Below are 17,098 nucleotides of genomic sequence, written 5' to 3'. Positions count from 1 at the left end.
ACCAGGTTGCACAATACTGGGGCTTCTGTGGCTTGCACTGAATCAGCCCAGGTTTTCATCCTCTGATGTGCACCACAGTCACATGCTTGAAATCTCTACAAATGCCCTCCTGTTTAGGGAAAGGCTCTGCTCCTGCCCCTGCCCACAACCAAGGTCATTTCTCTCCAGTCTTGGGAAAAAAACAGCCTGGACTATTCCATGGCAACTGCGGATCTTGGGCCTGGCCAACAGCTCCTACAAAGGCTCAAAATGCAGGAAGTGATGGAATCTGCTGCTTCTCCTCACACTCTCACCAAATCCTTCAGGTAGTATTTCACCAAATCCTGTCAATGCGTTCACCAGGCTCCAAGGAAAGGCAGCCCTTAATCCCATAATAAGCAGCATTGCCCTGACTGCAAAGACAAGCATGGTACATCTGCAAACGTCTTCATTCTGTGAAATGCTGCAGCTTTCAAGAAGAACAATACCATTCCCCAGATAAAATAATGCCAGTTCTTTTGTATTCCAGGATGAAGTAGAGCCGCGAGAGGTTCGTATGCTGCCCTCACACAGCTCTCCCTTGTCAGGGTGTGCAGAGAGAATGCTCTGAGGGCAGAAAGCTTTCCCAGGTTACCGTATAATCTAAATAGTTTGCCCATGAAATACCATTTCCAGGAATTAAAAAACAAACTTCATTTTTGGTTTCATTATGATGTGTTCTCCTGAATTGAAGCCAATGTCTTTACTCAGAAGTCATACTGAAGGGCAGAAAAAAAAAAAAAAAGAATGCTTGACTTGGTTATTTTGAGCATGGTAAAACTGTTGTTTGGAAAAGCAGTGAATTAATTAATTCCTTTGCAGTCCTCTAATGGAGAGCTTTTGGTTAACCTACTAAACCATCTTTTTCTCAAGCCACAACTTTTTCACTTCATCTCTTCGGATTCCCTCCCTGATGGGGCTGCCTGGTGCTTTGCTGCTGGCTGGGGTTAACCTTGACAATCTGTTCAGAGCAGACAAAACCAGCCAGGCTCTCACACACGGCTCTTCTGCTCTCACCTGTCCCTGCAGGCCAGGCAGTTGCCTGTAACAAAAGCAGCACAGACTCTGTGTCTCACAGGTGGGATGCAGCTCACCTGCTTCCAAACACTCAAGGCAGATGCTCCAGGTAAAGGACAATCAAGCACACTTAGCCTGAAGAGTTTGCTTCCAAGACCATGCACACAGCAGCTTTGTGACAAGGAATGGTGTGGCTCAGTGCATTGGGAGATGAAGCGCAGGTTCTGCACAGCTCATTCTGCACATCCCTCAGCCCCAGCACTGCAGGGACCCTGGCTTTGCCTTCCTGCTGGCTGGGGAAAGATTGATCTGGTGCTTTAGAAGACTTATGAACGTTTTGGCATCAAAATTTGGTCTCTGAATGACCTTGCCCCAGCTCTGGCAGGCAAAGTCCCCTTGCTGCCCTCACAATTCTTTAAGCACCTCAGTGTTTTTTTGGAAACTGAAAGAGCAGAATCCTAGAATGGACTGGATTGGAAGGGACTATAAAAATCCCCTGGCATGCTTATTCAGGTCCAATGCCAGCAACCACTGCACTTACAAGGTAATGGGAGGAAACTTCAATGGCACAGTGGAATAAACAGCTGAGAGAGACCCCACTGGGTTTTCCTTTCAACCCTCCCCACTCTGGGGATTCTGCTGCTCCCAAAGACAGTCAGAAGAGCCTGGGAAAAGTACTCTTTTGTAGCCAGGGAAAAAGTGAGTAGAACTCCATCATGCCACATTTAGAGCATGTCTTTAAATCACTGACTTTGTTTCTCAATGGGATATCAGGGAGAAGCAAGGCTGGACTGCTGAACTTGCACACAAAACTAAATTCAGATAAAAGAGGATTTTAGGGAAAATATAATTTTGTATTGCAGACATTTTATTAAGGATTGTTTAATGTTTACAGCAAGGGTGGCAGGGTTGATAGGAAGCTTTGAAGGCAGCTACAGCAAAAGCTGATCAGTGACTGCTGTGGCCAGGGACTCTGACTGACCGTGTCTGAGCTCTGCCTGAGAGCCCATCAGTGGCACTATCTCCTGGATGCGCCCTCGGACAATGCCATCCCAACAAGAGCTGCACCAGCAAGAACGACACTTCCTACTGCTGCTGCAAGACCCCCAGCAGCTGCTTTTTCAACCTATGAAAGAAAAAGCAAAATACAGGCTGGAAACATGAGGGACATTTATATTTAAAAACCACTAGCATGATAATCTAGAACAGGCAGGGATATTCAGGGTAAATAAATCATTAACAGCCATGTGCCTCATTATCAGAAGGGGCAGCAGCCAGGTTTGTCCCCCCAGGAGGTGGCACTCAGGGAGAGGGCACTGCCAGGGTGCAGCCAGAGCACAGGGACCCTGCAGGGCCAGGGGCTCTGGGGAGGCAGCGCTGCTTTGGAGCCCACGCCTGGCACTGGGCTGTGCCCTGCAGGCTGCAGGCTGTGTCCCAGTGCCCGGCTCACAGCCAGCAGCCAGGAGCTGCTCTGGGAGGCACCCAGGGCTCACCCCTGGCACTCACCTGGCGAGAGACTCCTTCTCCATAGCGGAGCTCGGTCACAAAGTGCTCACAGTTGCTGTTAAGCACATTGTATGGCACCTCCTTGCCGATCCATTCCTCGGCACGCTGGATGATCTCCTCCACAGGAAAAGCAGTGCGGTACCGGTCATACTTGTTGTTTACACGCCACTTATGATTTTTCACCACATCCTTCAGGAGCTGCTTCTTCACCTTGGCTCTTGTGGCACGTATTGAAGAGCTGCTGAGCGAAATGGACGAGGCTCCTTCATCTGCATAAGCCAAGGAGCAGGTAAGGCAGTCAGGCAAGCCCTCTCTGGCCCCTCCAGGACCTCACATGGGTTTCTGACTGCTCCTGGAAAGGACTACTACACATACAGGGGCCCAGGGAGGGAGACAGGGCTCCTGGGGCATCTCAACACTCACTCCGCACCTTGCCAGGCAGAACAAGCCTTACCTGTCAGATGAATGACATATCCATCCCCCACGTAGAGGGCCCAGTGCTGGTAAAGCGGCCGGTCGATCTCGATCAGGTCTCCGGGCTGGGGTTTGCAATTGTCCTGTCCCATGGCGGGCTGGCGCAGTGAGGCGGTTCAGGCGCAGCCGGGCTGGCTGAGCGCAGGGCAGAGCGCAGCGGGCAGGCGAGGGCTGTGCAGGGGCAGCTGGCGGGAGCGCAGGCACGGAGGGTGTCAGCGGCGGGCGCCGAGGGCAGCGGCTGCCGGAGCGGGGCCGGGCCGGGCCGGAGCCGGCTCGGGGCCGCTGCCGCCCGCCGGCGCAGGGCGAGGCAGCGAAGGGCGCCGCTCGCAGGCAGCGCATCCGCCCGGGGCCGGGCCGGGCCGGGCGGGCGTCCGGCTGCTGCCGCCGTGCCCGGCTGCCCCCGCCCGCCCGCCCGCCGTGCCCGCGCTCCCCTCCCGGCCGCGCTCCGCTCGGGGCTCCGCCGGCGCCGGGCCGGGCCCGCTCCGCTGCCGGGACGCGGCTCCCCGGGGCTGCCCGCGCTGCCCGGCCGGGCCCGGGCCCTGCGGCACCTGCGGCCGCCCGGCAGAGCCTGCAGGGGCCGCGTCCTGCTGGGAACGCCCGCTCGCATCCCCCGAGCCCCGCTCACCTCTGCACCTGTCCCGCTGCTGCCGCGGCCGGGATCCCGGACCGCTACTCCGTCTATAAATATGGGACAATTGCGCAATCGCTGGGCGGTCACTGCCCTTCTTGGCCCCGTAGCTGCACGTCTGGTACCACCCATCCCGTGCTGCAGGAGGGCTCCACTCCCTAGTGTAGTGCCAAATATAGCCGTCCAGTTGAAAATGTCATCTTGGTATCGAGGAAGTGGGGCCACCACCTCATTATGGGGAGACTGGGGATGACTTTATCCCTAAGTCATCCTCCCATCCTCCCATCCTCCCATCCTCCCATCCTCCAGTGATGGGACAGCCCTGACTCTGCACTCTGTCACTCTGCTGGATGCATTTTCCTGCAGAACAACAACCACTGGATCATGATTAAACCTGCCTTGGGTACCAGTCTATCAGCTGCAACCAAAAATGGCAGGGCACGCTGCAGAGGGATCCCAAATGGCCTCAGGTAAACACCAAAGACTTTGCAGCAAAAAGCTGATGGATTAGATTTATGTTAACCCCCCCACAAACACAGACAATGGGACCAGGGTGAACAAGGCTGGGGCTTCCCCGGCCTGCACTGAATCAGCCCAGGTTTTCATGCTCTGATGTGCAGCATATTCAGATGCTTGAAATGTCTACAAAAGCCCTTCTGTTTAGAGACAGGCTGTGCCCCTGCCCCTGATCACAACCAAGAATATTTCTCTCCAGTCTGCGGAAAAGAACAGCCTTGATTCTATTCCATGGCAAACGCAGGACTTGGGGCTTGCCAATAGATTTTACAAACGTTCAAAATGCAGCAAGTGATGGATTCTGCTGCTCCTCCTCACACTCTCACCTTATGGTTTGGGCAGTGTTCCACCAAATCCTGTCAATGCACCCACCAGGCTCCAAGGAAAGGCAGCCCATAATGAACAACATCACCCTGACTGCAAAGAGATGCCCAGTACAACTACAAACTTCTGCAGTTTGGGAAATCTTGCAGCTTTCAAGAAGAACAATACAATTCCCCAGACTAACTAATGCCAGTTCACACTGCAACTCTCTCGCCTTCCAGGGTGAAGTAGAGATGTGAGAGCTTCCTATGCTGCCCTCACATGGTGCTCACTTGTCAGGGTGTGCAGAGAAAATGCACTGAGGGCAGAAAGGCTACTCAGGTTACTGTATAACATAAATAGTTTGCCCATGAAAGAAGTTTCAATTGCATTTCCAGGAATTGAAAAACTAATTTCATTTTCAGTTTCATTATGATGTGTTGTCCTGTATTAAAGCCAATGTATTACTCAGATGTCATATTGAACAAAAATAAAAAGAAAGATCAACTTTGTTATTTTGACAGTGGTAAAACCCCAGCTTAGAAAAGCAGTGAATTAATTCCTTCCTTTGCGTTCCTCTAATGGAGAACCTTTGGGTACCTACTAAACCATCTTTTTCTCAAGCCACAAGTTTTTCACAGCAACTCTTCTGATTCCCTCCCTGATGGGGCTGCCAGGGAAGTGACTGAGCGAGTGGCACCCAGTGCTTTGCAGCTGGCTGGGGTTAAACCTGGACAATCTGTTCAGAGCAGACAAAACCAGCCAGGCTCTCACACACGGCTCTTCAGCTCTCACCTGTCCCTGCAGGCCAGGCAGTTGCCATAACAAAAGCAGCACAGACTCTGTGTCTCACAGGTGGGATGCAGCTCACCTGCTTCCAAACACTCCAGGCAGATGCTCCAGGTAAAGGACAATCAAGCACACTTAGCCTGAAGAGTTTTCTTCCAAGACCATGCACACATCAGCTTTGTGACAAGGAATGGTGTGGCTCAGTGCATTGGGAGATGAAGCGCAGGTTCTGCACAGCTCATTCTGCACATCCCTCAGCCCCAGCACTGCAGGGACCCTGGCTTTGCCTTCCTACTGGCTGGAGAAAGATTGATCTGGTGCTGGGACTGTGAATGCATTGGAATCAACATTTGGTCACTGAAGTGACTTTTCCCCAGCTCTGGCAGGCAAAGTCCCCTTGCTGCCCTCACAATTCTTTAAGCCTCAGTGGTTTTTTGGAAACGGAAAGAGCAGAATCATAGAATGGGTTGGGTTGGAAGGGACGATAAAAAATCCCCTGGCATGCTTATTCAGGTCCAATGCCAGTAACCACTGCACTTACAGGATGATGGGAGAAAACTTCAATGGCACAGTGGAATAAACAGCTGAGGGAGACCCCACTGGTTTTCCTGTCAAACCTCCCCACTCTGGGCGGTCTGCTGCTCCCAAAGAAAGTCAGAAGACCCTGGGAAATGTACACTTTGTAGCCAGGGAAAAAGTGAGTAGAACTCCATCATACCAAAATCAGAGCATGCCTGTAGATCACTGACTGTTTCTCAATGGGATATCAGGGAGAAGCAAGGCTGGACTGCTGAACTTGCACACAAAACAATATTCAGATAAAAGAGGATTTTAGGGCAATACAATTTTGTATTGCAGACATTTTATTAAGGATTGCTTACTGTTTACAGCAAGGGTGGCAGGATTGCAAGGAAGCCTTGATGGGAGGTGTTGTAAAAGCTGGCCGGTGACTGCTGTGGCCAGGGACTCTGACTGACCGTGTCTGAGCTCTGCCTGAGAGCCCACCAGTGGCACTATCTCCTGGATGTGCTCTCAGACAATGCCATCCCAACAAGAGCAGCTCCAGCAAGAACGATACTTCCTACTGCTGCTGCAGCACTACCAGTAGCTGCTTTACTGACCTACAAAGGAGAAAACAAAACACAGGCTGGAAAAAGGAGGGGCATTTATATTTACAAGGCTCTAAGATGATAGTGCAGAAAAGGCAGGGATATTCAAGGTAAATAAATCACTGAAAGGCATGTGCCTCATTATCAGAAGGGGCAGCAGCCAGGTTTGTCCCCCCAGGAGGTGGCACTCAGGGAGAGGGCACTGCCAGGGTGCAGCCAGAGCACAGGGACCCTGCAGGGCCAGGGGCTCTGGGGAGGCAGCGCTGCTTTGGAGCCCACGCCTGGCACTGGGCTGTGCCCTGCAGGCTGCAGGCTGTGTCCCAGTGCCCGGCTCACAGCCAGCAGCCAGGAGCTGCTCTGGGAGGCACCCAGGGCTCACCCCTGGCACTCACCTGGTCTGAGACTCCTTCTCCGTAGCGCAGCATGGTCACAAAGTGCTCACAGTTGCTGTTAAGCACATTGTATGGCACCTCCCTGTCAATGCATAGCTCGGCACGCCGGATGATCTCCTCCACTGGGAAAGGAGTGCGGGAGCGGTCATACTTGTTGTTGACACGCCATCTATGATTTCCCACCACATCCTTCAGGACCTCCTTCTTCACCTTGGCTCTTGTGGCATGTATTGAAGAGCTGCTAAGCAAAATGGATGAGGCTTCATCTGCGGAAGCCAAGGAGCAGGTAAGGCAGTCAGGCAGGCCCTCTCTGGCCCCTCCAGGACCTCACATGGGTTTCTGACTGCTCCTGGAAAGAACAGCTACACACACAGGGGCCCAGGGAGGGAGACAGGGCTCCTGGGGCATCTCAACACTCACTCCGCACCTTGCCAGGCAAAACAAGCCTTACCTGTCACATGGATGACATATCCATCTCCCACGTAGAGGGCCCAGTGCTGGTAAAGCGGCCGGTCGATCTCGATCAGGTCTCCGGGCTGGGGTTTGCAATTGTCCTGTCCCATGGCGGGCTGGCGCAGTGAGGCGGTTCAGGCGCAGCCGGGCTGGCTGAGCGCAGGGCAGAGCGCAGCGGGCAGGCGAGGGCTGTGCAGGGGCAGCTGGCGGGAGCGCAGGCACGGAGGGTGTCAGCGGCGGGCGCCGAGGGCAGCGGCTGCCGGAGCGGGGCCGGGCCGGGCCGGAGCCGGCTCGGGGCCGCTGCCGCCCGCCGGCGCAGGGCGAGGCAGCGAAGGGCGCCGCTCGCAGGCAGCGCATCCGCCCGGGGCCGGGCCGGGCCGGGCGGGCGTCCGGCTGCTGCCGCCGTGCCCGGCTGCCCCCGCCCGCCCGCCCGCCGTGCCCGCGCTCCCCTCCCGGCCGCGCTCCGCTCGGGGCTCCGCCGGCGCCGGGCCGGGCCCGCTCCGCTGCCGGGACGCGGCTCCCCGGGGCTGCCCGCGCTGCCCGGCCGGGCCCGGGCCCTGCGGCACCTGCGGCCGCCCGGCAGAGCCTGCAGGGGCCGCGTCCTGCTGGGAACGCCCGCTCGCATCCCCCGAGCCCCGCTCACCTCAGCACCTGTCCCGCTGCTGCCGCGGCCGGGCTCAAAGTCCCCTCTAGCCGCTATAAATAGGGAGCACAGGGCGCTTGGGCGTTACCTGCCGGGCTCACTGCCGGCTTTGCCCCTGATCCAGTCCCTCGGGGCACACCCGCCGCCTGCTCCAGGCTCTGCTCTCGAGGTTGTTGCCAAAACCACCGCTGGATGAAAAATCTGGTCCTTCCACCACGGAAGTTGGGGCACCCCCTCTTTGCCAGATGCCCCTGCCCTCAAGGGATGCTTGTGTTCCATAGCAGGCAGCAACCCTGACACTGTCGCAGTCGAGGCGGTCACGACACAAAGGAGAGACTACAAGTTGTCTCAGTTAGCAACTTTATTAGTGAACATGGCTGATCTTTTATACATTTTTTAATTGTTTACTTTTCTTCTACCTTAACTATTAGCTACAATAAGTCAATACTGTGCTATTAGTGAAAAGTTATAGTGACTTCACCTAACTTTCTAAAAATGCTTTGTCTAGCTGCAAAGTACTCTTACCTTTCTTCTCTCAATTTCTTTGGTTACAGCCTTAGAGAAAGCTCTTTATCAGCTTCTTCTTACTTCTCAGCTTCTTCTCGCTCCTTTAGCTAACAAGCCCACTGTTAGCCCCTTCCACATGACACTGCTCCCATACATGTGGCAGGGTATCATCTTGTAAAACAGCGACCTCTGTTTAAATTCTGGCTTGTGTACCAGTTAACCAATACCAAACCCAGAGAGGATGTAAATGGCCAATGCCACCGCCTGGTGTAAACACAAAAAACTTTATAGCACCAACTTGATGGATTAGATTTACATTACCGCACCCACAAACAGAATGAAGAGGACTAGGTGAGGCCCTTGAGACAGGCTCAGGGCTGCACAATGCTGGGGATTCCCTGTCTTGTACTGAATCAGCCCAGGTTTTGATCCTCTGATTTGCACTAGATTCAGATTGTTTAATGTCCTACAAATTCCATTCTTTTCAGGGACATACTGTGCTTGTGCTGGGTTTGCCCCACAGCACAGGACTGTTCTCTCAGTGGTTGGGAAAAGAACATGCTTGACTCTGTTCCATGGCAACTTGAGCAGGTCTCAGGTCTTGCAAGCATTTCCTAGAAATGCTCAGAAGCGCAGAGTGTAGAAACTGATGGATTTTGCTGCTTCTCCTCACACTCTCACCTTATGGTTTGGGCAGTGTTCCACCAAATCCTGTCAATGCACCCACCAGGCTCCAAGAACAGGCAGCCCACAATGAACAACATCACCCTGACTGCAAAGAGATGCCCAGTACAACTGAAAACTTCTGCAGTTTGGGAAATGTTGCAGCTTTCACAAACAGCAAGACAATTCCCCAGATAAAATAATGCCAGTTCTCTTTATTGTAGGATGAAGTAGAGATGTGAGAGGTCCATGTGCTGCCCTCACACGGTGCTCACTTGTCAGCGTGTGCAGAGAGAATGCTCTGAGAGCAGAAAAGTTCAGAAGTTCTGTATAACCACCTCAATAGCTTAGCCATGACAGAAGTTTCAATTCCATTTCCAGGAATCCAGAAAGGAGTTTCCCTTACAGTTTGATTGTAATGTGTTTTCCTGTGTTAAAACTAAGAACTTTGTTCAGATGTAATAACAAAGGGCAGTACAAAATACAACTGGATACTTTGCCTTGGCTACTTCAAACACTGAAAAACTACTGTTTAAAAGAGCAATGAATTGATTCCTTGTTTTGCTTTGGTGCATTCAAATCTTTTGGTTTACCTACTAAACCGCCTTTTTCTCAAGCCACAGGTTTTGTACTCTTTGGATTCCCTCCCTGATGTGGATGCCAGGGCAGTGAGTGAGCAAGGGGCTGCCTGGTGCTTTGCTGCTGGCTGGGGTTAAACCTGGACAATCTGTTCAGAGCAGACAAAACCAGCCAGGCTCTCACACACGGCTCTTCTGCTCTCATCTGTCCCTGCAGGCCAGGCAGTTGCCTGTAACAAAAGCAGCACAGACTCTGTGTCTCACAGGTGGGATGCAGCTCACCTGCTTCCAAACACTCAAGGCAGATGCTCCAGGTAAAGGACAATCAAGCACACTTAGCCTGAAGAGTTTTCTTCCAAGACCATGCACACAGCAGCTTTGTGACAAGGAAATGGTGTGGCTCAGTACATTTGCAAACTCTTTCCAGGCAGGGAAAAACCATGCAAAACACCATCATGCCAAAACCAGAGCACTCCTGTAGAACTCTGAAGGGTACAGCTTATAAGACCTGACCTTCCCTCTGACCTCCCAGGAGTTTCTCAGTTTAAGCAGCACAAGTGCAGACTCAAGACAATGCACATGCCCTGCCTGCTCCTTTGCAGACATTGCAGCCAGGGCTTTCCCACCTACTTGGACCCCCAGCTGGAAAACTCCCAGCAGTACTTTTTTGACTTTTCTGGAAAGTTGAGGTTAAAATCACAGATATACAAAAAAAGCCTACAGGAACCAACTGATGAATAGGGATGAAAAGCCTGCACCAGTGCAAATGCGCCCAGACTACCACAAAAATGAAATAAAATGAAATGAACTAAAAGTAGAAATGGCAACCAGGCTAGTGCTGCCAGAGGTCACTTTAAATGGTGCCAATCCTGACTTTTTATTTCTTAAAGATATAGCAGGAAAAACCAAGGCTGAACAGTTGAACTTGGATGCAAAGTTAGATAAAAGAAGATTTTCGGGTAATCAAAATTTGTATTTCTGACAATTTATTTTATTAAATATTAATTATTTATTGTCATATTAATATTATTTAATGATTACAGCAAAGGTGGCAGAGTTGCTAGGAAGCCTTGATGGCAGGTGCAGCAAAAGCTGATCAGTGAATGCTATGGCCAGGAGATCCCCCTGCCTTGCTCTGAGCTCTTCCTGACAGCCCATCAGTAGTACTTTCTCTCTCTCTTGGATGAGTCCCCAAACAAGCCCTTCACAACAGCAGTGGCAAGGCCAGCAAGAAGGATACCTCCTACAGCTGCTGTAGTACCAATTACTACTTTTGTGACCTATAAAAGGGAAAGTAAAACACACGTTGGAAATACGAGGAGCACTTATGTTTTACTCCCCACCCAGCATGACAATGGAGAAAAGGCAGGGATATTCAGGGTAAATAAATCAGTGAGAGGCACGTGCCTCATTATCAGAAGGGGCAGCAGCCAAGTTTGTCCCCCCAGGAGGTGGCACTCAGGGAGAGGGCACTGCCAGGGTGCAGCCAGAGCACAGGGACCCTGCAGGGCCAGGGGCTCTGGGGAGGCAGCGCTGCTTTGGAGCCCACGCCTGGCACTGGGCTGTGCCCTGCGGGCTGCAGGCTGTGTCCCAGTGCCCGGCTCACAGCCAGCAGCCAGGAGCTGCTCTGGGAGGCACCCAGGGCTCACCCCTGGCACTCACCTGGTCTGAGACTCCTTCTCCGTAGCGCAGCATGGTCACAAAGTGCTCACAGTTGCTGGTAAGCACATCATATGGCACCTCCCTGTCAATCCATTGCTCAGCACGCTGGATGATCTCCTTCACAGGGAAAGGAGTGCGGGTGCGGTCATACTTGTTGTTGACACGCCATTTATGATTTTCCACCACCACCTTGAGGAGCTGCTTCTTCACCTTGGCCTTTTTGGTGAATACAGATGTGGTGCTCACCAACAGAGATGGGGCTCCTTCATCTGGGGAAGTCAGTGAAGACATAAGGCAGGCAGATCGTCTCTGGCCTCTCTACAACCTCAGATGGGTTTCCTCTGCTGCTGGACAGGTCATCTACACACACAGAGTCTACCAGCAGCAGCACATGGAGGGAGACAGGGCTCCTGGGGCATCTCAACACCCACTCTGCACCTTGCCAGGCAGCACAAGCCTTACCTACAGGTGTGACGTTGATGACATATCCGTCCCCAACGTAGAGGGCCCAGTGCTGGTAACCTGGCCGGTCGATCTCGATCAGGTCTCCGGGCTGGGGGTCGCTCCTGCCTTCTGCCATCCCGGGCTGGCGCAGTGAGGCGGTTCAGGCGCAGCCGGGCTGGCTGAGCGCAGGGCAGAGCGCAGCGGGCAGGCGAGGGCTGTGCAGGGGCAGCTGGCGGGAGCGCAGGCACGGAGGGTGTCAGCGGCGGGCGCCGAGGGCAGCGGCTGCCGGAGCGGGGCCGGGCCGGGCCGGAGCCGGCTCGGGGCCGCTGCCGCCCGCCGGCGCAGGGCGAGGCAGCGAAGGGCGCCGCTCGCAGGCAGCGCATCCGCCCGGGGCCGGGCCGGGCCGGGCGGGCGTCCGGCTGCTGCCGCCGTGCCCGGCTGCCCCCGCCCGCCCGCCCGCCGTGCCCGCGCTCCCCTCCCGGCCGCGCTCCGCTCGGGGCTCCGCCGGCGCCGGGCCGGGCCCGCTCCGCTGCCGGGACGCGGCTCCCCGGGGCTGCCCGCGCTGCCCGGCCGGGCCCGGGCCCTGCGGCACCTGCGGCCGCCCGGCAGAGCCTGCAGGGGCCGCGTCCTGCTGGGAACGCCCGCTCGCATCCCCCGAGCCTCGCTCACCCCGACGCCTTTCCCGCTGCTGCCGTGCTCTCTCCCGGCCTGCTGCTCCCGCTATAAATAGGATGAAGATGGCGCTTGCTCCGATCCTGTCGGGCTCACGGGCGACGCTGACCGAGAGCTACCCCATCCGTCTCCTCTTCCATCTCGTCCCGTCCCACCTCCCCCGCCTTCTCCCGCCCACCGTCCCTCCCATCCGGACGTTCCGCTCCCGAGATTGTTTGGAAAACCACTGGTTTAGTGGAAATTCCGATCCTGTCCCCGAGGAGGACGCGCCATTGCCACTTTCCCGGAGCCTTCCGCAGCTCCTCGAGCCCCTCCAGCCGCGGGGTGGCTCCGGTCCCGCTCGGCCGAGCGGTGAGTGAGCGAGCACCCCTCGGCCGAAACCTTTCGGGAGAAAAATGGGGTGCTGCCGTTCTACCTCTTCACCGTGATGAGAAACAGAGGAGGTGGAGCTCTGAGTGAAATAATTTTAGGGTAAAGGGATTTTTAGGATGTGTTTTTATAACGTGGTCTGTGCATTTCCTTTGGGACAGCAGAGGAATTTCATGATTGTGCCCTGCCAGGGTCCCGGTCCAAGAAATAAGCACAGCTGAGCCCGTACAGCCATCTCCTTTACTGCTGCTGGCACAGTGTGCTAAAACTAATGAGAAAAGTGTCCTCTGGGTAAGTTGAACTAAGCAGTATTTAAAGCCTTGCATTTCAGAAGTCAGGCAAGCAGGCTGGTTGATATAAAAGATGAGAGCAGTGGAAGATTTGCCATCTTTCTGTCTTCCAGTGACATTGTTAATTCAGAGGAGCATTGAACAACAGTTCTGCTTTCTGTATCATCCCCTTCTTTAAATCTGAACTATTTGCAAAGATTTGCAGTGGAAATTTAATCACCAAGGCAATTCTTGTGGTATGGAAAAAACCCCAAACATATACAGGGAAACCGAGATATTTGCTTTACCTGGGCACAGCAGGGTCCTGTTGCTTGGGGGAGCCTGGGCTGGGATCCTGCAGGGGAGGGACTGGCCTGTGCTCCCACCCACGGGTGGACAATCACAGAATCATGCTGTGGCAGGCATGAGAGTGCAGTAGAAACTGCCACTGTACAGGCAGCAAAGATGGTATTATAAACACAGTGAAATTCCAGCATAAAGTTGACAGTTCATTTGTGCACGAGTAGGCTTCTCTCACTGATTCATTTTCGTTGTGTAATGAGGTTGAAAGGCCCTTTCTATTCATACCCTTTCCAAAATAGATGTAGCCTGTGTGTATGGACAGCTGCTGTGCTCTTGAATGGACCAGAATAACCTAACTCACCACAGAGACTGCAAATCCTTCTCTGGCTAACAGTGCACATGAGTTTAGGGACACAAGGGAAAGGAAAAAGGGCAATTAAATAATAACAAGCACTACAGAAGAAAAACCAGCAAGTCCTGTCCAACAAGGTTTCCTGTTAAGGAAACCCTCCTGTCCAACCATCCAGGACTCACTCTGGCAGTCTCACTTGCTGCACTTGAGCTGGGATTGGGGCCCTGTCAGAGTCCCTTTGAGGTGCTCCCCTTGACTCCCTGTACACTTCACACTCACACATCCAAAGTTTTCTCACTTGCACAGCCCCAGGTTTGCCATAGCAGAGTCTCAAACATCTGGATCCTTAAAATAAATTAATCATGGTGCAACAGCAAAACAAGAGCTTGAGCTTTATGTCTCAAAGCTTCACTCATAGCCCTGCTAATCTGTTCTGGGCTTGGACAAGGCTCAGGCAATGCTTCAGTCCCTGAGTTTTGTGAGTGGTCTGTCGTGGGGTGGGTCTCACACACAGCATGTAGGTAGGCATTGCTGCAAATGCCTTTGGTCTCCTGATGTAGGGCAGTCCTAGGTATGGTCTGGGGCTGAGTTGATGGAGAGCTCCTCTCACATTCATCAGTGTGGCAGCTTCTGAGTTTGCAAAGACCCCCATAGAGATGTTATGACACAATCTCATTCTTCAGAAAGTTTTTGTTAAGTTATGCTCTTATTTAGTCCCCACAGATTGGGGACTGATGACAAGCCTGCTTCTTGCCCCTTCACTCTAAGAGGAGAATGGAGTTCATCCTTTTTATTACATCTGTCCTCAGGTGAGCTCAGTTTCTTGTTTCTCTCCCCAGCTGGACATGCCTTGCTAGAAGTGGGATAAAGAACTGTGTCCGTGTTGGTCAACTAATCCCCTCCCCATGGAAGGATTTGGGTAAGATCTCATGAAGACCTGCCTGGGATGCTATAAATAGTTCATAGAATCATAGAATGATTTGGGTTGGAAGGAACCTAAAGATCATCCCATTCCAATCCCCTGCCATGGGCAGGGACACCTTTCATCAGACCAGATTGCTTCAAGCTCTGTCCAACTGGCCCTGAACACTTTCAGGGACAGGGCATGTACAACTTCTCTGGATAACCCATTCCAGTGCCTCACTGCCCTCAGAGTAAGGAATTTCTTTCTAAGATCTAACTTAAACCTGCTTTCAGCTATCTAACCTTTACCTACTCTCTTTCAGTTTGAATTCTGACCACATCAGCCTATGGTTTGTATATCTCTCTGAGGTGTGGATGTCGTGTTGTGCAGCACATTTGTGCCATCAAAATCTGTCTGGAATTTATGCTTTTCAAACTTCCTTTGAAGACAACAGAGTCTCTTCTGTCAGTTAGAACATATTTCATTTTGGGCCTACAATGTAAGATCTGAGAGCTATTTTAAATGAACAATTACAAAGGTTTTCAACAAATGCAATGATAAATTTATTATTATTTCTTCTCAAAATATTAGAAATATGATTAAAATACAGAGTAAAAAGTATGAAAAATTATTAGGAACAATATTGTTAACTATAGATGTGCATTTGAAGATTCATTTTGATCAAATGCACTGTTCACAATGCAGCCATAATCTTGCTCACGTACTCTGGCATCCAATTTGTCCCTGGACCCTTTCAAAGAAGAATCCCTTGTTATAACAACTGTATCCACATTTCTCTTCGTTCTGTACAATGGGGAAAAAAAAAAAAGAAAAAAACAACATATTTTAATTTAAATTCTTATTTATAGTGAGAGATCAAACAATGCTGTGAGCATGAACAGAAGTGAGTTTTGGAGAAGCTCGAGTTTTATGATAAGTGATGCATATGCCCTGTGTAAAAGAGATGTAATGTGTTCAGTCCTGATAAAAAAAAAATAAGTTTTCCCTCACATTCCTCAGAAGAGATCCCCAATGCTATGGCTCCTTTCTGCTCTTGCAGGTATGAGACTGATGAGAGTTCTGAGGTTTACGTGCTAAAAGAAGTGTCCTTGCTGAATGTAGCAAAGCTTGGAAAAGCCTTACCTGAACAGGTACACTGCAGAGGAGATGAGAATGACAATAACAACTACTCCTGCCACAACTCCGATGACAATGGCAATGGTGTAGTCGGAATCCTCCGTGCCAGGGTCTTCAGCTGAAGAACAAACAAGAGCCTGTCACTGAAAGCTAACCATGCTGTGAACAGAAATGGTTTTTCTCCACCATTTTCTATGTGTTTGTTATTTTTTGTGTTCTCTGTGGCTTTCTGGAGTGGTGTCAGACCCAGGTCCTGTGTGCTGTACCAAGCCCCGCTCTCCTGCTTTCTGGTACCTCTCCACTGGATTTCTGACCCTTCTCTCTGCTTGGATGATCACAGGCTCTCACCCACTGGGTTACTAACCTACATCATGAAAATGAAGAGCGAGCCTGGTTCTTCTCCACAACAACATCCATTTTTGAAAATGATGTGTTTAATGAGACAGAGAAATACAGAATAGTTTTATTACCTATTTTTTCAGCCTCACAGTTTAGTCCTGTGTAGAGTTCTGAACATTCACAGAAGTGGAGAGAGGTGCTGTTGGAAGCTTCAGAGCAAATGCCATCATTCTTACAAGGATTTGGCATACATGGGCCACCTGGGAAAGAAGGAGAAACACTTGACTCTCAGATAATCCAACCCTGAGGAGAACTGTTCTTGCTTAGATTACACTGACTCCTAATGCTGCACATCCCCTGTATTTTAGCATGTTTCTTGTATCTGATAACATGAATAAGGGAAAGAAACACTGTTTCTCCAGTGAAACAACAGAGCAAGATCCCTTGCATGGTTTTCTTCTGTACACTCTCTCTTGCAACTATCCCTAACCCAATGAGGCTCTTTAAAGTTAGTCAAGACTTCATAGCATTAAAGACAATGTGATAGCAGTTAACTCACTCCTGTAGCATCCACGAGTGTAGTTTGAAATGTCACAGATTTCTCCAGACCCACACACTTCATCAGAGCAGGAAACAGTGGAGCTTTCTGTGCACTGGCATTTCTGAGAGCAGTCATCAGTGGTGAATATTTCTCCAATCTGGAAAAACAGGAGTTAGATGTTTAAAAATATCAAATAAAATCAGCCAGAAAAAAAAAAGGAATGTATCCCTGGAACCCTCATTATGCTCTCTCCAATGCTTTCCTGATGAATGGCAATAGGGCAGATAGTTTTTTTAAAGTAGTTTGTAAAAAAACACAAAGCAAGCAGCTTATTAATGTAGCTCTCTGAAACTTGAGGATGGCCCAAGAAAGAAAGTAAAAAAAGAGTTTGGGGCATGTGATCCTATCCCCAGGCAGGGTACACGTTCAACCAAAAATAGGCAACTGTTGCTTGGGATGAGTGGCAGATGGATCACATCATACCTGCAAGGCAATGTGGAAATGCTGTCT

The 17,098-nt window shown here is 51.5% G+C and overlaps 3 protein-coding genes across 3 annotated transcripts; all 3 read right to left on the bottom strand.

Annotated features, from left to right (window-relative positions):
• Positions 1 to 2,053: 2,053 nt before the first annotated feature.
• LOC131087380 (phospholipase A and acyltransferase 1-like) lies at positions 2,054 to 3,107 on the bottom strand. The gene is made up of 3 exons (XM_058031003.1): positions 2,996 to 3,107; positions 2,542 to 2,810; positions 2,054 to 2,161 (listed from the first exon to the last, which is right to left on the bottom strand). Exons 1-3 carry the CDS (start codon positions 3,105 to 3,107, stop codon positions 2,054 to 2,056), a joined length of 489 nt encoding a protein of 162 aa, XP_057886986.1.
• Positions 3,108 to 3,131: 24 nt separating this feature from the next.
• Positions 3,132 to 7,873, bottom strand: LOC131087381 (phospholipase A and acyltransferase 1-like). The gene is made up of 4 exons (XM_058031004.1): positions 7,849 to 7,873; positions 7,204 to 7,408; positions 6,753 to 7,018; positions 3,132 to 3,200 (listed from the first exon to the last, which is right to left on the bottom strand). Exons 2-4 carry the CDS (start codon positions 7,313 to 7,315, stop codon positions 3,132 to 3,134), a joined length of 447 nt encoding a protein of 148 aa, XP_057886987.1. The 5' UTR covers positions 7,316 to 7,408; positions 7,849 to 7,873.
• Positions 7,874 to 10,559: 2,686 nt separating this feature from the next.
• LOC131087379 (phospholipase A and acyltransferase 1-like) lies at positions 10,560 to 12,527 on the bottom strand. Its single transcript, XM_058031002.1, has 4 exons — positions 12,372 to 12,527; positions 11,721 to 11,931; positions 11,259 to 11,527; positions 10,560 to 10,876 (listed from the first exon to the last, which is right to left on the bottom strand). The coding sequence occupies exons 2-4, from the start codon at positions 11,836 to 11,838 to the stop codon at positions 10,754 to 10,756; spliced, it is 510 nt and encodes a 169-aa protein (XP_057886985.1). The 5' UTR covers positions 11,839 to 11,931; positions 12,372 to 12,527; the 3' UTR covers positions 10,560 to 10,753.
• Positions 12,528 to 17,098: the final 4,571 nt, after the last annotated feature.

This window comes from Melospiza georgiana, chromosome 10 (assembly GCF_028018845.1).
Source record: "Melospiza georgiana isolate bMelGeo1 chromosome 10, bMelGeo1.pri, whole genome shotgun sequence".
Taxonomy (NCBI): Eukaryota; Metazoa; Chordata; class Aves; order Passeriformes; family Passerellidae; genus Melospiza; species Melospiza georgiana.
Note: the sequence above shows the minus strand (reverse complement) of the source record. Positions and strands in the feature narration are given on the sequence as shown.